At 52.4% G+C, this 17,262-nt stretch overlaps 1 protein-coding gene across 1 annotated transcript; it reads right to left on the reverse strand.

Annotated features, from left to right (window-relative positions):
• Window positions 1–1,165: 1,165 nt before the first annotated feature.
• On the reverse strand, window positions 1,166–16,152 carry CAVIN1 (caveolae associated protein 1). Its single transcript, XM_009096495.4, has 2 exons — window positions 15,528–16,152; window positions 1,166–3,539 (listed from the first exon to the last, which is right to left on the reverse strand). Exons 1-2 carry the CDS (start codon window positions 15,945–15,947, stop codon window positions 2,874–2,876), a joined length of 1,086 nt encoding a protein of 361 aa, XP_009094743.2. The 5' UTR covers window positions 15,948–16,152; the 3' UTR covers window positions 1,166–2,873.
• Between the last annotated feature and the right edge of the window lie 1,110 nt (window positions 16,153–17,262).

The following is a 17,262-nucleotide window of genomic DNA, read 5'->3' on the forward strand; positions in this document are numbered from 1 at the left end:
GACACCGCCTCCCGCCGCAGGGCTTCGCTAGGCAGAGGCGGTGCAGGGGGCGGGGGTGGGCCGACTGCCGGGAACAGCCGTGCGGGAAACCCAGCTGAGTTCCGGGCAGCGCCGTGACGTCACGCGGTCGCCGCCGCCACCACCGCAGTCTCTTAAAGGGGCCGCGCCGCGCCGGGCGGGCCTGTGCGCCGTGCTGGGAGCAGCGCCCTCGCGTGGGGAAAGCGGGATCGGGCCCGTGGGGCTGTGGGGATGGATCCTATGGGACTGTGGGGATCATACTTGCAGGGCTGTGAGGATTGGTCCTGTAGGACTGTGGGGATCGATCCTAGAGGACGGGGGGGGGGATCAGCCTCTAGGACTGTGGGGATCGATCCTGTGGGACTGTGGGGCTCGGTGTCTGTGGGGCTGTGGAGAAGGATCATCCTTCCAGGGCTGTGGGAATGGATTCTATAGAACTGTGGGGATCATCCTTGCAGGGCTGTGGGGATCAATCCCCTCGAAGGTCTGGGGATGGATCCCTGTGAGGCTGTGGGGATTGAACCTATAGGACTGTGGGGATCAATCCTATAGGATTATGGGGATCAGCGCCTAGGGCTATGGGGATTGATCCCATAGGACTGTGGGGATTGATGCTATAGGATTGTGGGGATCATCCCTGTAGGTCAGTGGGGATCAATCCCCTTGAAGCTCTGGGGATGGATCCCTGTGGGGCTCAGAGTGTTAGCCGAACACAGCAGGGCTGTGGGGATCAGTCCCTGTAGGGCTGTGGGGATGGATCCCTGTGAGGCTCGGGATGGATCCCTATGGGGCTCTGGGGACGGACCCCTGTGGGGCTGTGGGGATGGATCCCTGTGGGGCCGGATCCCTGTGGGGCTGTGGGGATGGATCCCTATGTGGCCGGATACCTGTGGGGCTGTGGGGACAGATCCCTATGGGGCCGGATCCCTGTGGGGCTGTGGGGATGAATCCCTGTGGGGCTCTGACTGTCAGCCCCCGCAGTAGGGCTGTGGGGATCAGCCCCTGTGGGGCTCTGGGGACAGATCCTTGTGGGGCTGTGGGGGTGGATCCTGGGGCTCTGTCAGCCCCCGCAGCAGGGCTGTGGGCATCAGCTCCTGTGTGGAAGCCCCTCCCCAGTGCCCGGTGACACGGACAGGCCGCACTCTGGTGGTTTACAAAAGAGACTTTATTGCTGCGCTGCTGCCTGGGCACAGCCAGGGACAGGCGAGGATCAGCCGGGGGCTTTCTGCCGCCCTGGCCCTGCTGTCCCGGCCCTGCAGCTCAGAGAAAACCTGCGTGAAAACTGCCTGTGGGCCCGCAGGAGATTCTGTGAGGGCAGGTGAGCTGCAGGCTCACACAGGGCTGGGAAGCACCAGCAGCCATGAGCTGGTGCCCAGTGCCTCCCCACACCGGGAGCCTCGGGGCCACCGGTGTCTCAGGGCTGCCTGCAGCCGGCACACGGAACCGACCGGTCACACCTTCTGTGGGGAGGGAAGCTGTGGCAGGACCCCGAGGATGGGACAGCACTGTTTGAAGGAAAGTAATTCTTAAAGGTAAAGCAAGTTTACATATTGGGTTATGTGAACAGCAGCAGCCTCGTGCTGTGGGAGGAGGATGGGGAATGCAAGGCTGGGGCTTGCAGCGGGGGCTGAATATGTAAGAGCCAAGCTGGGCTGAGCCAGGCAGAGCCCCCAAGGCACCATGTGCTGCCTTCATGCTGCCTCACTCAGGGCATGGAGTGAAGCTGCAGAAAGCAGGACACAGGGAGGAAAGCTCAGGACTGTGGGCATGGGCGTGAGCTGTGCCAGGACCCCTGCAGAAAGCAGATGCTCAGAAATGCACAAGGTCCAGTGCTGGGCAGGTGTCAAGGCCTTTTTCTGATGGTCTAGAGACTCACATGGCAGCAGTGCATCCCATATCCCTCTGGAAACAAGTCCCTAGCTGAGGCAGCTGCTCCAGCACTGCTGCCTGGGTGTCCTCTTCTCCCAGGGCAGCAAGCGTGGACCCCACTGCCTGCTGCCACCACCTCTGTGGGCGTGGAGGGAGCAGATCCAGCAGCCCACCTCCATGCTGCTCCCTGCCCCTGGAACTCCTCGTGGCTCTCTGGCAGATCCCTGACCCGTGTGGGAACCCTGCAGCTTGTGCTGTTCCTGCCACGGCCCTGGGGCACAGCGGGGAGTAGCAGTGAGCCCCAGCTGTGTGACACCCCTCAGGCCCAGCTGCAGGGTGGCTTCATGCAAAGGTCACCCAGTCCTTGGGAGGGCAGAGAGGAGCAGCCCCACCTGCCCCAGGCCAGCTGAGCTTTGCCATGTGCTACCCAACAACAGGATTTGCTCAGCTCTTCCCTCCTGTGCACCGGCTGCATCCCAGTTCCTCTGGTCCCCCGAAGGAGCAGCCGGTTTGGGTGCTGGGAGTCTTCTTGCCTGTGGAGTGGCTGCATAACCTGGCGTAGGGGGCCAGGTGGTGTGGGCTGGTGGGCTACTTGCAGGAAGCTTTCTTGACACCAGGTTTTTCTTATGGAGGACTCTTGAACTTTCAGCTGTACAGCTTCTTGGGATCAGCACTCTCCAGCTGGGTCAGGGCCCTGTCACTCAAAGCACATCTTCAGGTGTGAGGCAAGAAGGCTGCAGCAGGAATGGTCTCCGAGGGTGATTTAGTAGTGTAAGAAAAACAGTTCCGTGTTCCTAATGTTTATGTGTTAAAACTAAAATATAAAATACACCTTGTACAAGCAGGCAGGGGATCGGCATCAGCTCTGCAGGGTAAGAAGGATGCATTGTGTACACTTCCCTGGGGCTCTAGGGCAGGGAGAGCTCGAAATGTGAGTGATACTGTGTTCAGCTGTCATCCACAACCCTTGTGCTCTGCAGCCCATCCTACTCGCTGTCACTCTTGTCCACCAGTACCGCATCAGTCTCCTCCGTGATCTCCAGCAGGGTGTGCGTGTCGGGGCTCTCTCCACGCATCAGATCTGAATTTTCTCCTTCCTCTCCACCAACCTCTACCAGCTCTGTGGCTTTCACCTCCACCTCACCCTCTCTGATTTTCTTGACATGGAAAGTGAAGGGTGGCACTTTGTAGACGGCTGTCTTGGACCTGGCATAGATGGTGTGGTCAGGGGTGAAAGACTTCCTCAGTTTGTCCCGAGAGCTCTTCATCTTCTCCCTCCTTTCGTTAGTCACAATTTTAGTGCCCAGTTTGTTCATCCTCTTCTCCAGGTTGTGGCGGGTCTTCTCCAAGTTGTGGCGGGTCTTCTCCAGATTTTCCTTGGTCTTTAGCTTAGTCTTTTCCATCTTCTCCTTTGAGAATGCCTTCTTAAAGTCATCCACCCTTTTCATGCCGCTCCTTTTGATGCGTTCTGCCCGTGACTCTTCAATAATCTCCTCAATCTCCACCTCCTCATCCGAGGAGAGCTGGATGTGGTCCTCCTCCGCATGGTCCTCACCCACAGGGACCTCCTCACCCTCACCTTCCTTCTCCAGCTTTTCACCTTCCTTTAGGGACTTGCTGATGCTCAGTTTAGATGGGAGCTTCACTTCATCCTGCAAGACACAGAGCGGAGCCAGTGAGACACACAGACACCAACAACCCCGGAACCAGCCCGTCCTCCCTCCCACGGCACCACAGAGACATCGGCCTCCACCCAGCTAAACACACCCAGGTACCTCAGGCCTGGGCTCATCCTCCCTTACTGCAGCTGATAAGTCGTTGTGAAGAGGATCTGCTTAGGACTCTCCCTTACCAGGACTCAGACACCAGCTCTGCTCACCCTAGGCTGGCTCCAAACTCATCTGTGATGTCAGAAGTACGGAAAAGGCAGCCTAGCACTGAAATTGGAGCCTTTTCCCTTCTTCCTCTGTCTGTGTCACAGTCCTGTGCCTTCCAGTTTCATCTTTATCCTGGACCTGGCCGTCGCAGCTCCTCACTCCAGGGACATGTGGACTACCAGGACAGTGGTCTTCAGGTCTCCAGCCTGGGCAGGTCCAGCTGTGGCCCTGAGCACAGCACAGGACTGCAGAGGCACAGCCAGAGCTGAGAGTCTGGCCACAGCACCAGCGTGCACACTCTGTCCTGGCTGCCCCCAGGCTGCACTCAGACTTTCCCAAGGCCTCAGGATCCAGATGTGGGGCTGGGACATCTCTTGGGATGCAGCAGGCTGCCTTGTTTTCCTATTTCTCCACTGGGGAATAAGTTAGAGAATTTGCCCAAGTCCATATCTGGAGATAGTGGAGACAGTGGTCCAAACTCACACAGTCTGGTCTGCAAGAAGACACAGCTCTACTTGGGACAGGGCTGGATTCATTCAGCTTCTCCACGAGCCTGAGCCAGCCAAGTTCCTGATCCCAGTGGCAGAGGACAAGCATGTGCCTGGGAGAGGGGCACAGGTCTGGAGTGGGATTGGTTTTCATCTGAGCAGCACATAGCATGCGTCCCTGCTGCAGTGATTCACCTCTCTGTTCCCAGGACAGGCTGGAAATAGCCCATCACTGTACAGAGCCTCACAGCTGCAGGGCTGCAGCTCACGCTCAGAAATTTATTGCCCAAGCAGTTTTAATCTACAGAGCTGGGTGGGAGAGATGGGAGCTGCCAGGACCAGCCTGTCAGGAATCCAGCAGCAGCCAAAGGGCAATGTGTGGAACGAGCACTCAGCATGCTGAGCTGCTGGGCTGAGGTTTGGAGAAGAGCCTGGGCAGCAGGACAGCCAGGTGCCATTCTGAGCCCTGGGGCAGGCAGCAGCAGAACAGAGCAAGGATGGGATGCCAGTCCTGTACTGGAAATCAAGGGGCAGCCCCTGGTGTACCCCAAGTGCTTGAAGTACATGGCAAACCCTGGAACACCAGCAGTGATTTGCCTGCCCCTGGCTTGGGGATGTGCCCAGGGTGACTTTGCTGTGGCACCTCCCATGCTCTGCGTGTCACAGCAGCTGCCACTGCTCCGCTGCAGCCGTGCACGAAGGAGCTGCACAGGTGCCAAGAGCCAGGACGGGGGATAGTCATTCCCTCAGGCATGAGGAAGGCTGTTCCTGGTGCTGTTGTGGGACAGAACATCCCGGTCCCTGCTCAGAGCCGGAAGGGATGGCGTGTGTGCACACCCTCACCCTGAGCACTGTCCCACTGCACGCACTGCCCTGCCTCACCAAGGTCACTGCCACTCTGTGGCTCTGGCCTGAGCTCTTGGACAGGGGCTGGAGGAGATGCCCTCCCTGCAGACAGGGGTGCTGTCTCCAGCCCTCTGTGCTGTTCCCAGCCCTGCCTTCCCTTCCACCCCTGGAGAAGTGACACAACTCATTGAATACGTGACTCCAGCTCAGCTTCACCTGCCTGAAATCCGGATGCTCTCAGCTGCTTTCTCATTTTTTCCCCAAGCACAGGTACTGGTCCTTGGGCCAGCTGAAGTTTTGGAAGCACAAGGGCATCTGGAGAAGCTTTTGTGAGCAGTGGAAAGCCAGCTTCATGGAGCACTGGGCTCAGTGGGGATGGCACGGGCTGCGGTGTCTGCGGTGAAAGCACAGTGCCTGCTGGAGCAGAGCTTTCATTCTGGGTTTTCTTCTGAGCAGAGAACTGTGCTGGGTGAAGCTCTTCACCCTCCAGATCACAGGTCAGTTCTCATATACTTTGTGGAGATTAAGGTGAAGTGGCCAACATGTGTTTTCTTCATTTGATGAGCCACTTCAGCAGAAAACAATACATACATTCTCCAGAGGGCCAGGTCAGTTCAGGGCAAACCCACATCAGGGGGAAGGCAGGGATCCTGTTCTCCACAACAACACCTGCCAGAGCAATCCCAGAAAATTCCAGGGACCCTGCCCAGCCAGCAGAACATCAGGAACTCCAGCCACTTCCTTCCCTCTGAGGCAACACAATGAGCCAGAACAAAGGCATCCCCCTCTTGCCTGGCACAGCTGTCCCTGGAAAGGGGCCATATCCTGCAAACCCTGATCCTATCAGCCCCTTGCGAGCTCCAGAATATGTGTTTGCAGAAAGAAACACCACCTCAAATCTCCAAGTCTGTCACATAAACAACAAGCTTTCCTCACCTTTCCTTGTGCTACACCAGTATATCCAGCTCTTGACTGAATTTTCTGATGTGATGGGATGGGCTGTGCCAGCAATGCTCCCATCCAGCCTCAGCAGCATCCTGCAGCTCTTCCCTCACAGCCACAAAGACATGGCCAGCAGCAGCTTTGGATAAATGGCACAGTATCCAAACAACAACCCCTCTTGGGGTGCCTGCAGCTCCCTAATCCTGCACTTCATCCGAAGAGCAGCAGCTGCCCAGCTCTGTGATCCCACGGGCTGCTCTCTCACTGCTCCCACTCTGCCAGCCCTGCTCCGTCCCCACAGCCCAACCCCAGCCTGGCAGTGCTCACAGCCCTGCTGTTGTCTCTGTCAGGAGGCACCTCACGGATCAGACCCAGAGGCACAGAGGGAGCACAGCCCTTCACATACGTGAGGATCCCAGCCTCCCCCCTTGGGACTGCTTCCAAGAGCTTTTCTCCAGCTGTGTTTGACATGAAACCCTTCATGTCCTACTCCTGGTCTCTCTCTCTCTCCCCTAGGCATAATTCCTACATTTCCCACCCTCAGCCCACCTCTTCCTCACTGATTGCTGATCTGACCAGTAGATACCAGCTGGGGGACCACTGGTAGTGTGCTAAGGGACAGTCCCCAGAGTCCAAGCTCGCCTGCATTCAGGGAGCATTCCTGTGGGTTCAGGCACAGCACAGCTGGTGTGAGAACATCCACAGCTCTGGCACATCTTAATGGGGACCAGCACGTTCTGCTGAGCATACCCTGCATGTACCTCCCCCCTGCACCCAGGAACTGTCCAAAAGCCACCAAGAGTCCCCTCCTCCCTGCCCAGGAGGTTTCTCCAGTGGGAAAGGGGAAGGGGAACTGCCTGTTTTGGGCAGGACATGCCTGCAGACACAGGCATGGAGCATAATGGGACGTGACTGAAACAATCAAGAACCATCCCAGGCCCATGGCTGGCTGCTGCACAAATCCTTGCTCCATCTGAGCAAGGCACTATGCTCTCTGCACTTCATTTTACTCATGACTCATCCAGTTGAGCCACATTTTTAACACCAGGCATTCTATTTTTACTTAGAAAACACTGATCCTGAAGTGGGCGAGTCCAAAATCCTGGGTCTTGGCATCCCTGCCTGTTGGGGTGTTCAAAACCTGGCTCCCAATCAGCAGAGGCAAACCAGTTCTGTCCTCTCTGCTTGCATCCAACTGGCACAAGGACAGCGAGTAAACAACATTTTTCAGAAGATTTTGTTACCAGCAGCAGCAAACTCCATGTACAGTGCAGAGCTGCACCCAGCAGCAGGACAGGGACAGGGACAGGCAGCCTGCATTACCCCTGCAGCACAGAGCTCCCAAGATGAGCTGTGCTTTGGGAAGCTCCCTGGCACTGGGCCGGTCCATCTGTGGATTTTGTGGGCACCCAGAGGGGCCCCAGTGCCCACAGCCAGCCCCAAGGGCAGCTGGCTGCCAGCTGCTGTGTCCTCCTACTTCAAAAGCTGTTGGATCCTCAGCAGTCTCCTCAGAGTGGGCTTTTATCTGACATTGTTTTCGAGTTCCCTGGCAGTGAGTCACCCGCAGCCCACGGCCATGGACACCAGCCTGGTTGCTACAACACACGTAAACACTTCCCCTGGCGTATAAAAGGCCAAGGAGACACAGAGCTGAGCTGCATTCCCAGTCAGTGTGTAAGGAACTGAGTCCCAGCACTCCCAGCCACTCTGCTCTCCAGTTGGAAGGTTTAATGGAAGGTTCTCACATGCACATGCAAATCACATCTGCAATTCATTTCACTCCATTATTTTTACACAACTGAAACAGCACAAACAGAGTTTGGTTGATGTTTGCAGCAGTAACATGCAGAAAACGACCAGCTCACATTTCTGGGCTCTACTATGACCAAATCAGGCTGATCCCAACACTCTGTGAGCTGTAGCCTCTCCTGCACCCACCCTGGGCAGCACAGCCTGGCCCTGGCCTCAGGGAGGCTGAGGGAGGATTAGGAGGAGCTTGGGCAGCAAACAGCCCTCCAGGTCAGGTCAAACTGTGCCAGAGAACAAGTTCTGTTCCCGTTTCCATGATAACTGCTCTGCTGTGCCAGGCCTCAGAGGACACTGTTTTGTGCTGACCTTCCAGCAGTGTCATGGGAAGGAGGATTAGCTATTCCTGAGTAATAACAGCATGCCTGAGAAGCACCCTGAACATAGCCGGGCTCAGGAGTGTCCAGATACCCTGCACAGAGGGGGCTGTGCTTTCCTCTCCAGTGCCTTGGTGGAACAGACCTTTTTCTGTGAGACTGAAATTGCTAGTTTGCTAGATTTTTTATTTTACTAGGTCACAAAAAAAGAAGAGGCTTTTCTTACATCTGACATTCTCCTTGAAAAGGAGAAGTTTTCCCTGGCAGCTTTGAGCAGAGACCACAATTTCTAGACTTGGTTCACCCTCACCTGGCTCTTGGAATATTCCTGTCCATTCCCACTGGACAGTGCTGCACACGCTGCTGGGTGACCCCCAAAGGGCAGCTGGAGCTTGGGGTGTTTTATCCAGTAGCTGCACAATGACAGGAAGGCAACAGGCCACTGTGGCCTCTGTGGACTAAATGTTATATGAACATCAGTGTAAGTCACCACTCCAGTGTGTGGAGGACCTGACTCTGAGCAAGCAACGATGGGGCTGTGGCCAGAGAGAAATGGGAGATGCTGCAGGGACTGCCTGAAACATTGGAAGTTTATGTCACAGTTTGTGCTCTCTGCCTGTATTACCTGTTTAAAACAACAACTTCAAACCATATCACAGTCACAAACTAACGCTCACAAGAAGCTGAGGAGGTGGGTGTTCCAGGGCTGCGTTTCACAGAGAGAAATGGCAGCTCAAAGAGCAGGTGGGATTTGCCCAGTCACAGCAGAGCCAAACTGCCCCTGGCTACTTGCCCTTTTTCATGCAAGCCACACAGCAGCTCCTCCTGAGGGAAAATCCCAGCTCCTCACACCCACGCTCATGCAGCAAGCACATTAGTCAGCAGCAGGATCAGCCTTGGAGGTCTGAGAGCCCCAGGCAGCCCCAAGCAGGCGAGAAGCAAAGGCTCAGAATCAGCAGCTCAGAATCAGCAGCTTCAGAAGAGGTTCAGAGATCTTCGGGGAGTGCCGCTGACGAGGCCCTAAACTGCTGCCTCCTTCTGTGTCTTCTGCTGCCCTGGGCCTGTCTCCACGGGCTGGGCTCAGAGGGCAGTCCCTGGCGAAGACTCAAGGCATACCCGTGGCATCTTCTCGGGCTAAGATGAGGAAAACTGCATTTCAATGGCCGGGGAAAGGAAGCACAATGGAAACACTTACCTGTTCCTTCCAGGAATCTGATTGAGAACAACAGTGATCCGGGTTACCATCAGAACAGGCAGAGAGAAAAGGCACAGGGGCATGTTTTAGTCAAGGGAGAAGCCAGGAAGAAGAATTTGACAGAAAACAGTCAGCAAAGATCTGTGAGATGGAAGAGTGTCTGTCTCTGATGCAGAAGGTCCCAGGAGACACAGGATCCCTTCTGTGGGTTCAGGCACTGACACTGCCACAGGGCCAGACTCTGCTCACAATCACAGGGCTTCAGTGTCACCTGTTGGGGACATGTCTCCCTTTGCTGTGGTATAGCTGAACTCAGAGTTTGTTTGTAAGTGTAAGATCATTAAAAAAAAAAGGTGGTGCTTTTAAAGCCCTGTGTTTATTGATTGAAGTGCAGAGGCTGCAGAGATTGAAACAGGCGGGTGCAACTCCAGAACTCTATCCGCTGGTTTTGTCACGTACTGACCTTACCCTAAAGCAGCGCCAGATAATTCCCAGCAGCTCCCAGATCTCTGCACCCAGTGACACAGCAAAGGCAGGCATGGCCTTGACTCTGGGTTCCAAGGGTTGGACCAAGTTTGTGTCCAACAGTGCCAAGAGGTTCATGAAAAGAGAAACCTCAAGCCTTAGAGATGAGACTTCTGAGTCCCGCAGTAAGAAGTCACCAAGGAATACTGCTGAGGTAAAAAAAATCTAAAATATGAGGGGAGAAAGCAAATCAGGTTGGAATTAGGTAAATGTTGAAGGGGTAAATAATTCATTCTCTAGTAGCATCTCCCTGCCTAGCAGAGTCCTCCCAGTCTCTGTAATTCTGGGTGTTGTGCAATCTGCCTGGCACTTCTTTCTATCAGGCACATCCAGTTACCCTGTGTCCTGGAAGCTGTGTCTGAAAAGCTGGAGCGGCCTCATGAGCTGTGAAACAGGCACTTGGGACAGACACCAGAGCTGGTGCAAAGGAAGGGAGGGAGGGTGGGGAGAGGAGGAGGCTGTGCTTGGAAAAATGCTTTTGCCTTTAATGAGTCAGAAGAGAGGGAGAGCTGTAGGAAACAGAGAAGTAAATAGATTGAGAGTGTAAAGGAGCTTTTTTTCCCCTCTGACAGCATTAAAATTTTTTGATACCATTATCAGTCAGTTTGTTCCACTGGCTTTGCTCTCAGGTCTACTCCTCCCGGATAAATCTGTCTGAGCTGATTGATGACTCTGGAGCTGCTTCTGAACAGCAAAGCAGCAAAGATGGGGTTTGTATTACAGATCCTTTGCAGACACTGACATCTGCATCCTCACATAAAGCTGGAGACTAAACATCCTGAGACTTTTTATTCTAAATATTTTATTTTCCTTTACTGATACTGCACATTTTGTTTCTGCTCTTTGTCTATCTCACAGCTGGACCCACAATACTTCAGGTATATTGTAGGAGATCTTGCAGAATCAAGAGGACAATCCCAAATGGGATAAAAGAGGGCTAAGCCAGTTGCTGAATAGTTTATAAGTCATTGCTGTGCCCTCTGGGTTGTGCACATAAGAGGCCTGAGGGAGAAATTTGTGATAGGAGGGATATTACCTTGGGTTTGTTCTCATGAGCCACTACTCATCCAATCTAACCCTATCCCAATAGTTGGGCAGCTTCTGGCCCTTTGCTCTGAGACAATTTGTGGCTGCACTGCTCAGCCTGGAACTATAATGGTGAAAGGATTTTAGCAAAGCAAACAGTTCTGGCACCAACTGCTTATAAATAATAGCTGAGCAATGAAATATTAATGCAGTTGATACTAGACTGCAACAGAGAAATCCATGCTCCAGAGTCTACTGGTAGACTGGTAATCTGCACTAAAAGAAATCCTAAGAGTCAGAGCTATTAACATCCTGACTTTTTTAAAGGCTCAGTCACCTTTGAATTATTATATTGAAACTCTTATAGTTCCATGATATGCAGAGAATATGCAAGATTTTTGTACATCAGGATGTTTATATGGTTCCCCTGCAATGGAGGCAGCACTGATAGGAGCTGCTTTAGACTGGATTTGCAAAGTGAAACCTGCTTTTTATTTTAAAGTATTATCAGAAAATAAATACAGTGACTGCTGCAATGCAAATCCCTGCTGTGACCCACTGGGAAGAGGGATGGATGTTCCAGCACAGAGAGCTCTCAGCCACGTGGAGCCAGCTGGTCTTGCAGAAAAAGCACCCTGTGGGTACCTGGTGCTGTGCCTATCCCAGTGCTGTCCCCCAAATTGCTCTGGAAATTCCTGTTTACTTTTTAATGCTGGCAGCTGGGCAGGCAACACAGAACTGCAGGCACGTCACCCACCCGGGCTGTCCCTCAGGGCTGTGGATCTTCCTGGCTCTTGTCAATGCTCCACTCATCATGAATGAGTTTCTGAATGATTAATTTGAAACAAAACCATAGCTCAGGGCAGCTGCCATTCTGTTTGGGCAACGGAGAAAGGCTGTAGCCTGGGGGCAGTGGGTTTGTATGCCCTGGGGTCCCTGCCCTGTTCTTCTCCTCAGCTCCCTGAGCTCATGTCTTTTTCCACACTCTTTTTGAGGAGCACAGACCCAAAACTGAGGCAGTTCAGGTCTGGCCCCTGAATCTGTCACACCAATGTGTGGATTTGAAATCTTCCCCTCCTTCTCTCCATGTACAGTCTCCCATCCCTATAAGGCCCACACCAGCACAAAGCCAGGCTGGGCTATTTATATTTCCCTGCCCAGCCCTACCCACCCAACACTGCATGGCTGGGATCCAGGTCCCACCCTGCTCTCCCAACAGCACAGCCCTTCCCACGGAAACTCACATCTCACACAGCTCAGAGCAGCCACCAGAGCCCCCTGAAGAGCAGATGAGCCCCAAGGGAGCCTCCCAAGAGGACAGTGTGGGGGGCACACACTCACACCCCTCAGACAAAGCTGCTCTTCCCAACAACAACACTGCACATCCCCAGAGCTCCCCGAGCTCAGCCCACACAAGCCTCAAAATAAAGGACCGGCACACTTTAGAAATTCAATACTGCCTGTGCGTGCCGAGTGCTGCAGGGTTTGTCCAGCTGTAACAAAATCAGCCTCTGGCATTTGCAGAAATAAGTTTAATTGTCAAAAACAGTTTGGAGGAAAATGCCAAGCTTACATAAACTGCCACGTGCTGCTCTCCAGCTCTCACAAAGTCTGGTTTCAGAGCAGTAGCTGCTTGCACAGGACATCCATTATTTAACCATGAACTGCAGTAACCAGCCCCATGTTGAGGATCCTAAAACCAGGAGATTTGGGATGAAGTCACTTTAGTTTGTTTTTATTAGCAACCACTCTCACGGAATTTTTTGGTGTCCTGACTTCTCTGAAAGACAGGAGCCTGGGACAGAGGCACAAAGGAAGCTCTGAGCTCTGCTCCCAGGGGCTGTTGAGCAGTGCAGGCACTCACTGACATCAGACTTTTTAGGAAGGTAAATTCTGCACTGAACATCTATGTACACAGTAGCCTGTTAAAGCTGTCACCTCTGCTTGGCTCAGCAAGTTTTCAAATGAGAAAGGTGGGGCAATTTGGAGGGGTATGGTTGTTTTCGTTTTATTCTAAAGAATTGATCTAATTTCCTATATTAAGTCTACACAAAAACTCTTAACTCAGAGAAATCAGACCAGCTCCTGGCAAAATCAGCTCAAAGAGGGTAAGCAAGTGAGAAAACACAAGCGTGGACGGGACTGAGAGTGATGCCTGTAAATTCTGCTCAGTACCTCCCGTCAGCCAGGACATGGGAGCAATATCCAGCCCTGCACTTTCTCCCCCAGATTTTGAAACTGCTTCAACAAATGTGCTCAGGATAATGCCACAGGTCAGGCTTTCCCTGATAAAAATTTGGTTTTCATCTCCTCCTAATCTACAGCAAGCAAAACACAATTCTCACAGGCAGTCTGACTTCCCTCCGAGCTACAGAAGATCTTATTTGCACTCCTGAAACAATCCCTCCACAAGGGCTGAAACCTCAGGACTCAATGCTGAGAGAATAATCAAAGAATCAAAAACATCAAGAACCAGCAAAGAGCTCATTTATCTTTACCTCTTTTATTTCATCCAACTACAGAACTGTGCAATATTGAATCCTATTAGAGCAGGACTCTTGCTCTGCTCGGATCTCTCACCCAAAACCAGCCATGCTGCTGTAAAAAATTATGGAATTTTTACATCTCTAAGGATGAGTTTATCTCTTGCTCTCCAAAAGAAATGACTAATAAATCTTTGGACTTTTTGCCACAGCAACTGGAAACACACAGGAGTCACCCCTAGCTTCGGAAAGCAGCTTTCCCTGAGTCAGAGAGCAGTGACAATGCACTCGGCACTGCAGAATTAATGACATGACCAGTAACCAACAGACACTTGGGTAGGTGGGGGTCTGAGAAGTGAGAGACCCAATTAGATGGGAGTTATTTTGTAATTATTTGGTTTTAACTGTAGAGGTTAGGGAAGCACAGTGAATTGCTCAGTTACCCCCAGGGTGGATCCCATGCTTTCCTTCCGTGCCAGGTCTGCTCCATTCCCAAGGAAGTGCCAGCATGTCCATGAGGGCACAAACAGATCCATTTCACATGGTGCAAACCCTGGAAAACTCCTTACTTGTGCTTTGTGACATTCAAATCACACTAAATTCCATGCTGGGAAATCATTCCAAATCCCAAATAATTTCTTCCCCTAATAGCTCCATGATTCCTCAAGCCCCTGGCACAGCCCCTGGCCAAAAGACTCTTTCTGAGGCTGCTCTGTCCTCACCACAGCAGCAGGGACAGGCCCCAAGCCTTTAGAAACAGGATTGCTTTTTCATATTAGAAAAGAAACTCTGCTCAATATCAATAAGCCACGGCAAACCAACACAAACTGTTCATGAAACACTAACCTGCAGATGTTTGGGATGCTTCCCAAGGACCTTGAACCCTGCCAACTTCCTACCTATTTCCGTAACTGACATGGAATGTTATGTTTAAACAATTCCCTCCACTCCTCTCATTTTGCAGTGGTCGTTGCTTCTATTTTATTTTTCCATGGATAGATTGATACAAAGAGCTTGTAATAAATCCACACACAATATATCTGGCTATAATTGGTTGTGTTTCCTGTATGATCTGAACAGGCTTTCAGCCTTTCAGTCATGATAAAACAACAAATGCTCAAGCCCTGAACCAAGAAGTCCCACAGGTACGTGTCTGACCCCTGAGCCTGTCATGAGCCACTCGCCCTCAAACCTCACAGAAAGGACCATTCTCCCTTTTATTCTGCTTTTCTTCTCTCTCTTCCCATGATCAGCACTCGAAGCTTCTCCATTTGTTCCTAGCGCTGGCTATTATTAACCCAGAGCATTCAGCTCTAGCATTAACTGTTTCACTCACTTTTCTCCCCCGGCCCAATAGAAGAGTTTGCTGTGATGCAGAAATCTAACTCCAGGCAGGAAACCTGACAGAATCATGTTCCTCTCTCCCTCCTGTTTAATGTTGAGTGAAAACTCCAACTCTTAGTGCAGGGGGTGAACATCAAGCAAACCAAAGCTGTTATTGAGACCAAACAACAAGCAGGTTCAAGGCTTGCAGGATGCAGAAGAAAGAAGATGGGAATTGTACAAACCCTCAGCAAAGGCCAGCCAAGCAATGCCAAACTCAGGGGGCTGGGCTGGATTTTCTCTGACAGCTCTATCTGCCCTGGGTGGACAGATTAACCCTGAGTCTGGGGTTACTATCACTTGTTACCAGATGCATGTCACAAATTTGAAATATTATCGGTCTCCACGTAGCCATACACATGGCATCTCTTGGTAGAAGGCACGTTGGGAATGGATTTCCAATACCCCCTTCTAGATCCCAGAGCACTATTGCTCTTCGTTGAGCTAAGCAGTTAAATCAGGTTATTTTGATACTTTTGGCCCATTGCAGTGAGTTCTCAGGGCCGGGAACACACGATTGATCCCTACCTGCATTAAAATTCCTGTCAAATGGGACAACTCTGTCAAACTTTGTCAAACGCAGAAAATGTTAAACCACAAATGAGAGTGACGGGGAACCCGCCTCAGCTTGGACTGCCCGACAATCTGGGCAGTTTGGGAGAGGGCTGGGCCGAACATGCAGCGTGACAGGACCCTTAGTAAAGAAAACACCCACTAACAGGATGTAGAGACATCATGAAACAGTTCCTTACCTGATAGATCATGACTTTGAAGTTCCTACGTTTCAGGAGCTCCGCTTCGTTGGCCTCCAGCTTCTTGATCTGCCCGGCTTGCTTCTCCAGGTTCTGCCTCACCGTTTTCACGTTGACGCTCACCTTGCGCACCTTCTCCAGCATTTTGTTGACGGTGTTGCTGGTGGTGGTGTGTGCCTTGGTCAGCTTGGTCAGCTCTCCCTGGATGCTGGTCACTGCGCTATCCATCTCCTGCTGTCTCTCCTCCAGCTGTGTTTGGGTCAGCTGGATCTGATCCACGGCTCCGATGATCTTGTCCAGAAGGGTCAGCACCATCACGCCGTTGATCTGGTCTGGTTTGATGGGCTCCTCGGGCGCTTGCTCCTCCGAGGTCTCAGAAACAGTGGGTGGCTCGATGATTTGCAAGGTGGTGTCCTCCATGGTGGCTCGGGAGTCCTGGCTCACCCGGTGAAGCTGTCACTGCAGGGAGAGAGCAGGGAAAACTGAGCCCGAGCCTCGGCTAAACTCCGCGCTGGGAGAGCCGCCAGGAATGGGGAGCGCAGGGAGCGAGCGGCTGTGCTGAAATTCAAATGGCACAGCCCCGCACGGCCGGCCACTGGAACTGCCCTGCAAAATTTTCCAGCCTTGCAGGTCATTGGCTGACTCCACCTCAGCTATAGAAAAGGAGCCGCTGCCAAATGCCTGCTGACCCACCCTTTTGAAATGATTAAAATAGTTGGAGGGGAGGCGATGGCTCTGCATGCAAACACAAGCACGGCTCAGCCAGGAATGCAAAGCTCTGGAACTGCAGCCGCCCCTTCTTTACTCTCAGTCTAAAGGCACTGAAGTAACAGGAGGAAAAAACAAAATCCTTTAGTAAACGGCTCGGGAAGCTGCTGGGAAGAGAGTGGGAAGCAAGCAGCCCCATCTGGGCACAGCTGTGTGCACTGAAGGCTGCTTTAAACAACTGCACATCCTGAAGTTCAGACCTTTTGCCAATATTTAGGTTTGGGGTTTTATCTCCAGGACTATGACAGCCTGAATTTCAGTGTTTTAAAGAAATGCTACAATTTGAATTCAGCTGTTACTGCATGAAAACTGGACTGGAATCTAAGATACAAGTCTGTATCTTAGGAATGCCCCCTCCCAGGTACATGTATGTACAAGAGGCACACATGGTACATGCAGGGTGCAACTCCTCTCCACACAGATTTAACTCAGAGAAGGATAATTCCCTCCTGAAGTGAGGCAGCTGGGCACTCCCCCTAAAGGAGCTCTCCCAGCTCTGCAATCCTCGAGCCTCCTGCTGGTCCTGTCCCCAGACTTTAAATGTGGGACACTGCTTGTAAACAAAGCCCAGATTACTCGTGGATTTAGTGGTAAAAACCCTAAATTATTCAAAACAGGGTGACACATGGGAAATGCCAACACAGACCTTGCAACAACCCAGCTGAACACGCCAGGAATGTGGAGAAGGAAAGTTCAGCTCTGGGGAGTGACCCTGGCCCAGAGCCTTCTCTGCTTCTGGGGCTGTCTCAGCCAGAGGGAACCGAGTGCCCATGGACAGAGTTGCCACTTGGGAAGGCTGTGGGCACACTGGGAGCAGCTTCCCTCATTCCTTGACAAGGGGTATTTGCGCTCAGCACTGCTGCCAGGCCAAGACTGCTCCCAGCCTTTGTCACTGGCTGGCAAACTCCAGGCTCCCCTAAAGGAGCTCTCCCAGCTCTGCAATACTGGAGCTTCCTGCAGGTCCTGT

The sequence above is a fragment of the Serinus canaria genome, chromosome 27, assembly GCF_022539315.1.
Source record: "Serinus canaria isolate serCan28SL12 chromosome 27, serCan2020, whole genome shotgun sequence".
NCBI classification, from domain to species: Eukaryota; Metazoa; Chordata; class Aves; order Passeriformes; family Fringillidae; genus Serinus; species Serinus canaria.

Coding starts and splice junctions, on each gene's coding strand:
- CAVIN1 (XM_009096495.4), bottom strand. CDS start 15,947: ATGGAGGACACCACCTTGCAAATCATCGAGCCACCCACTGTTTCTGAG. Junction 3,540..15,527: donor TCAAAGTCATGATCTATCAG/GTAAGGAACTGT, acceptor TGTGTCTTGCAG/GATGAAGTGAAGCTCCCATC.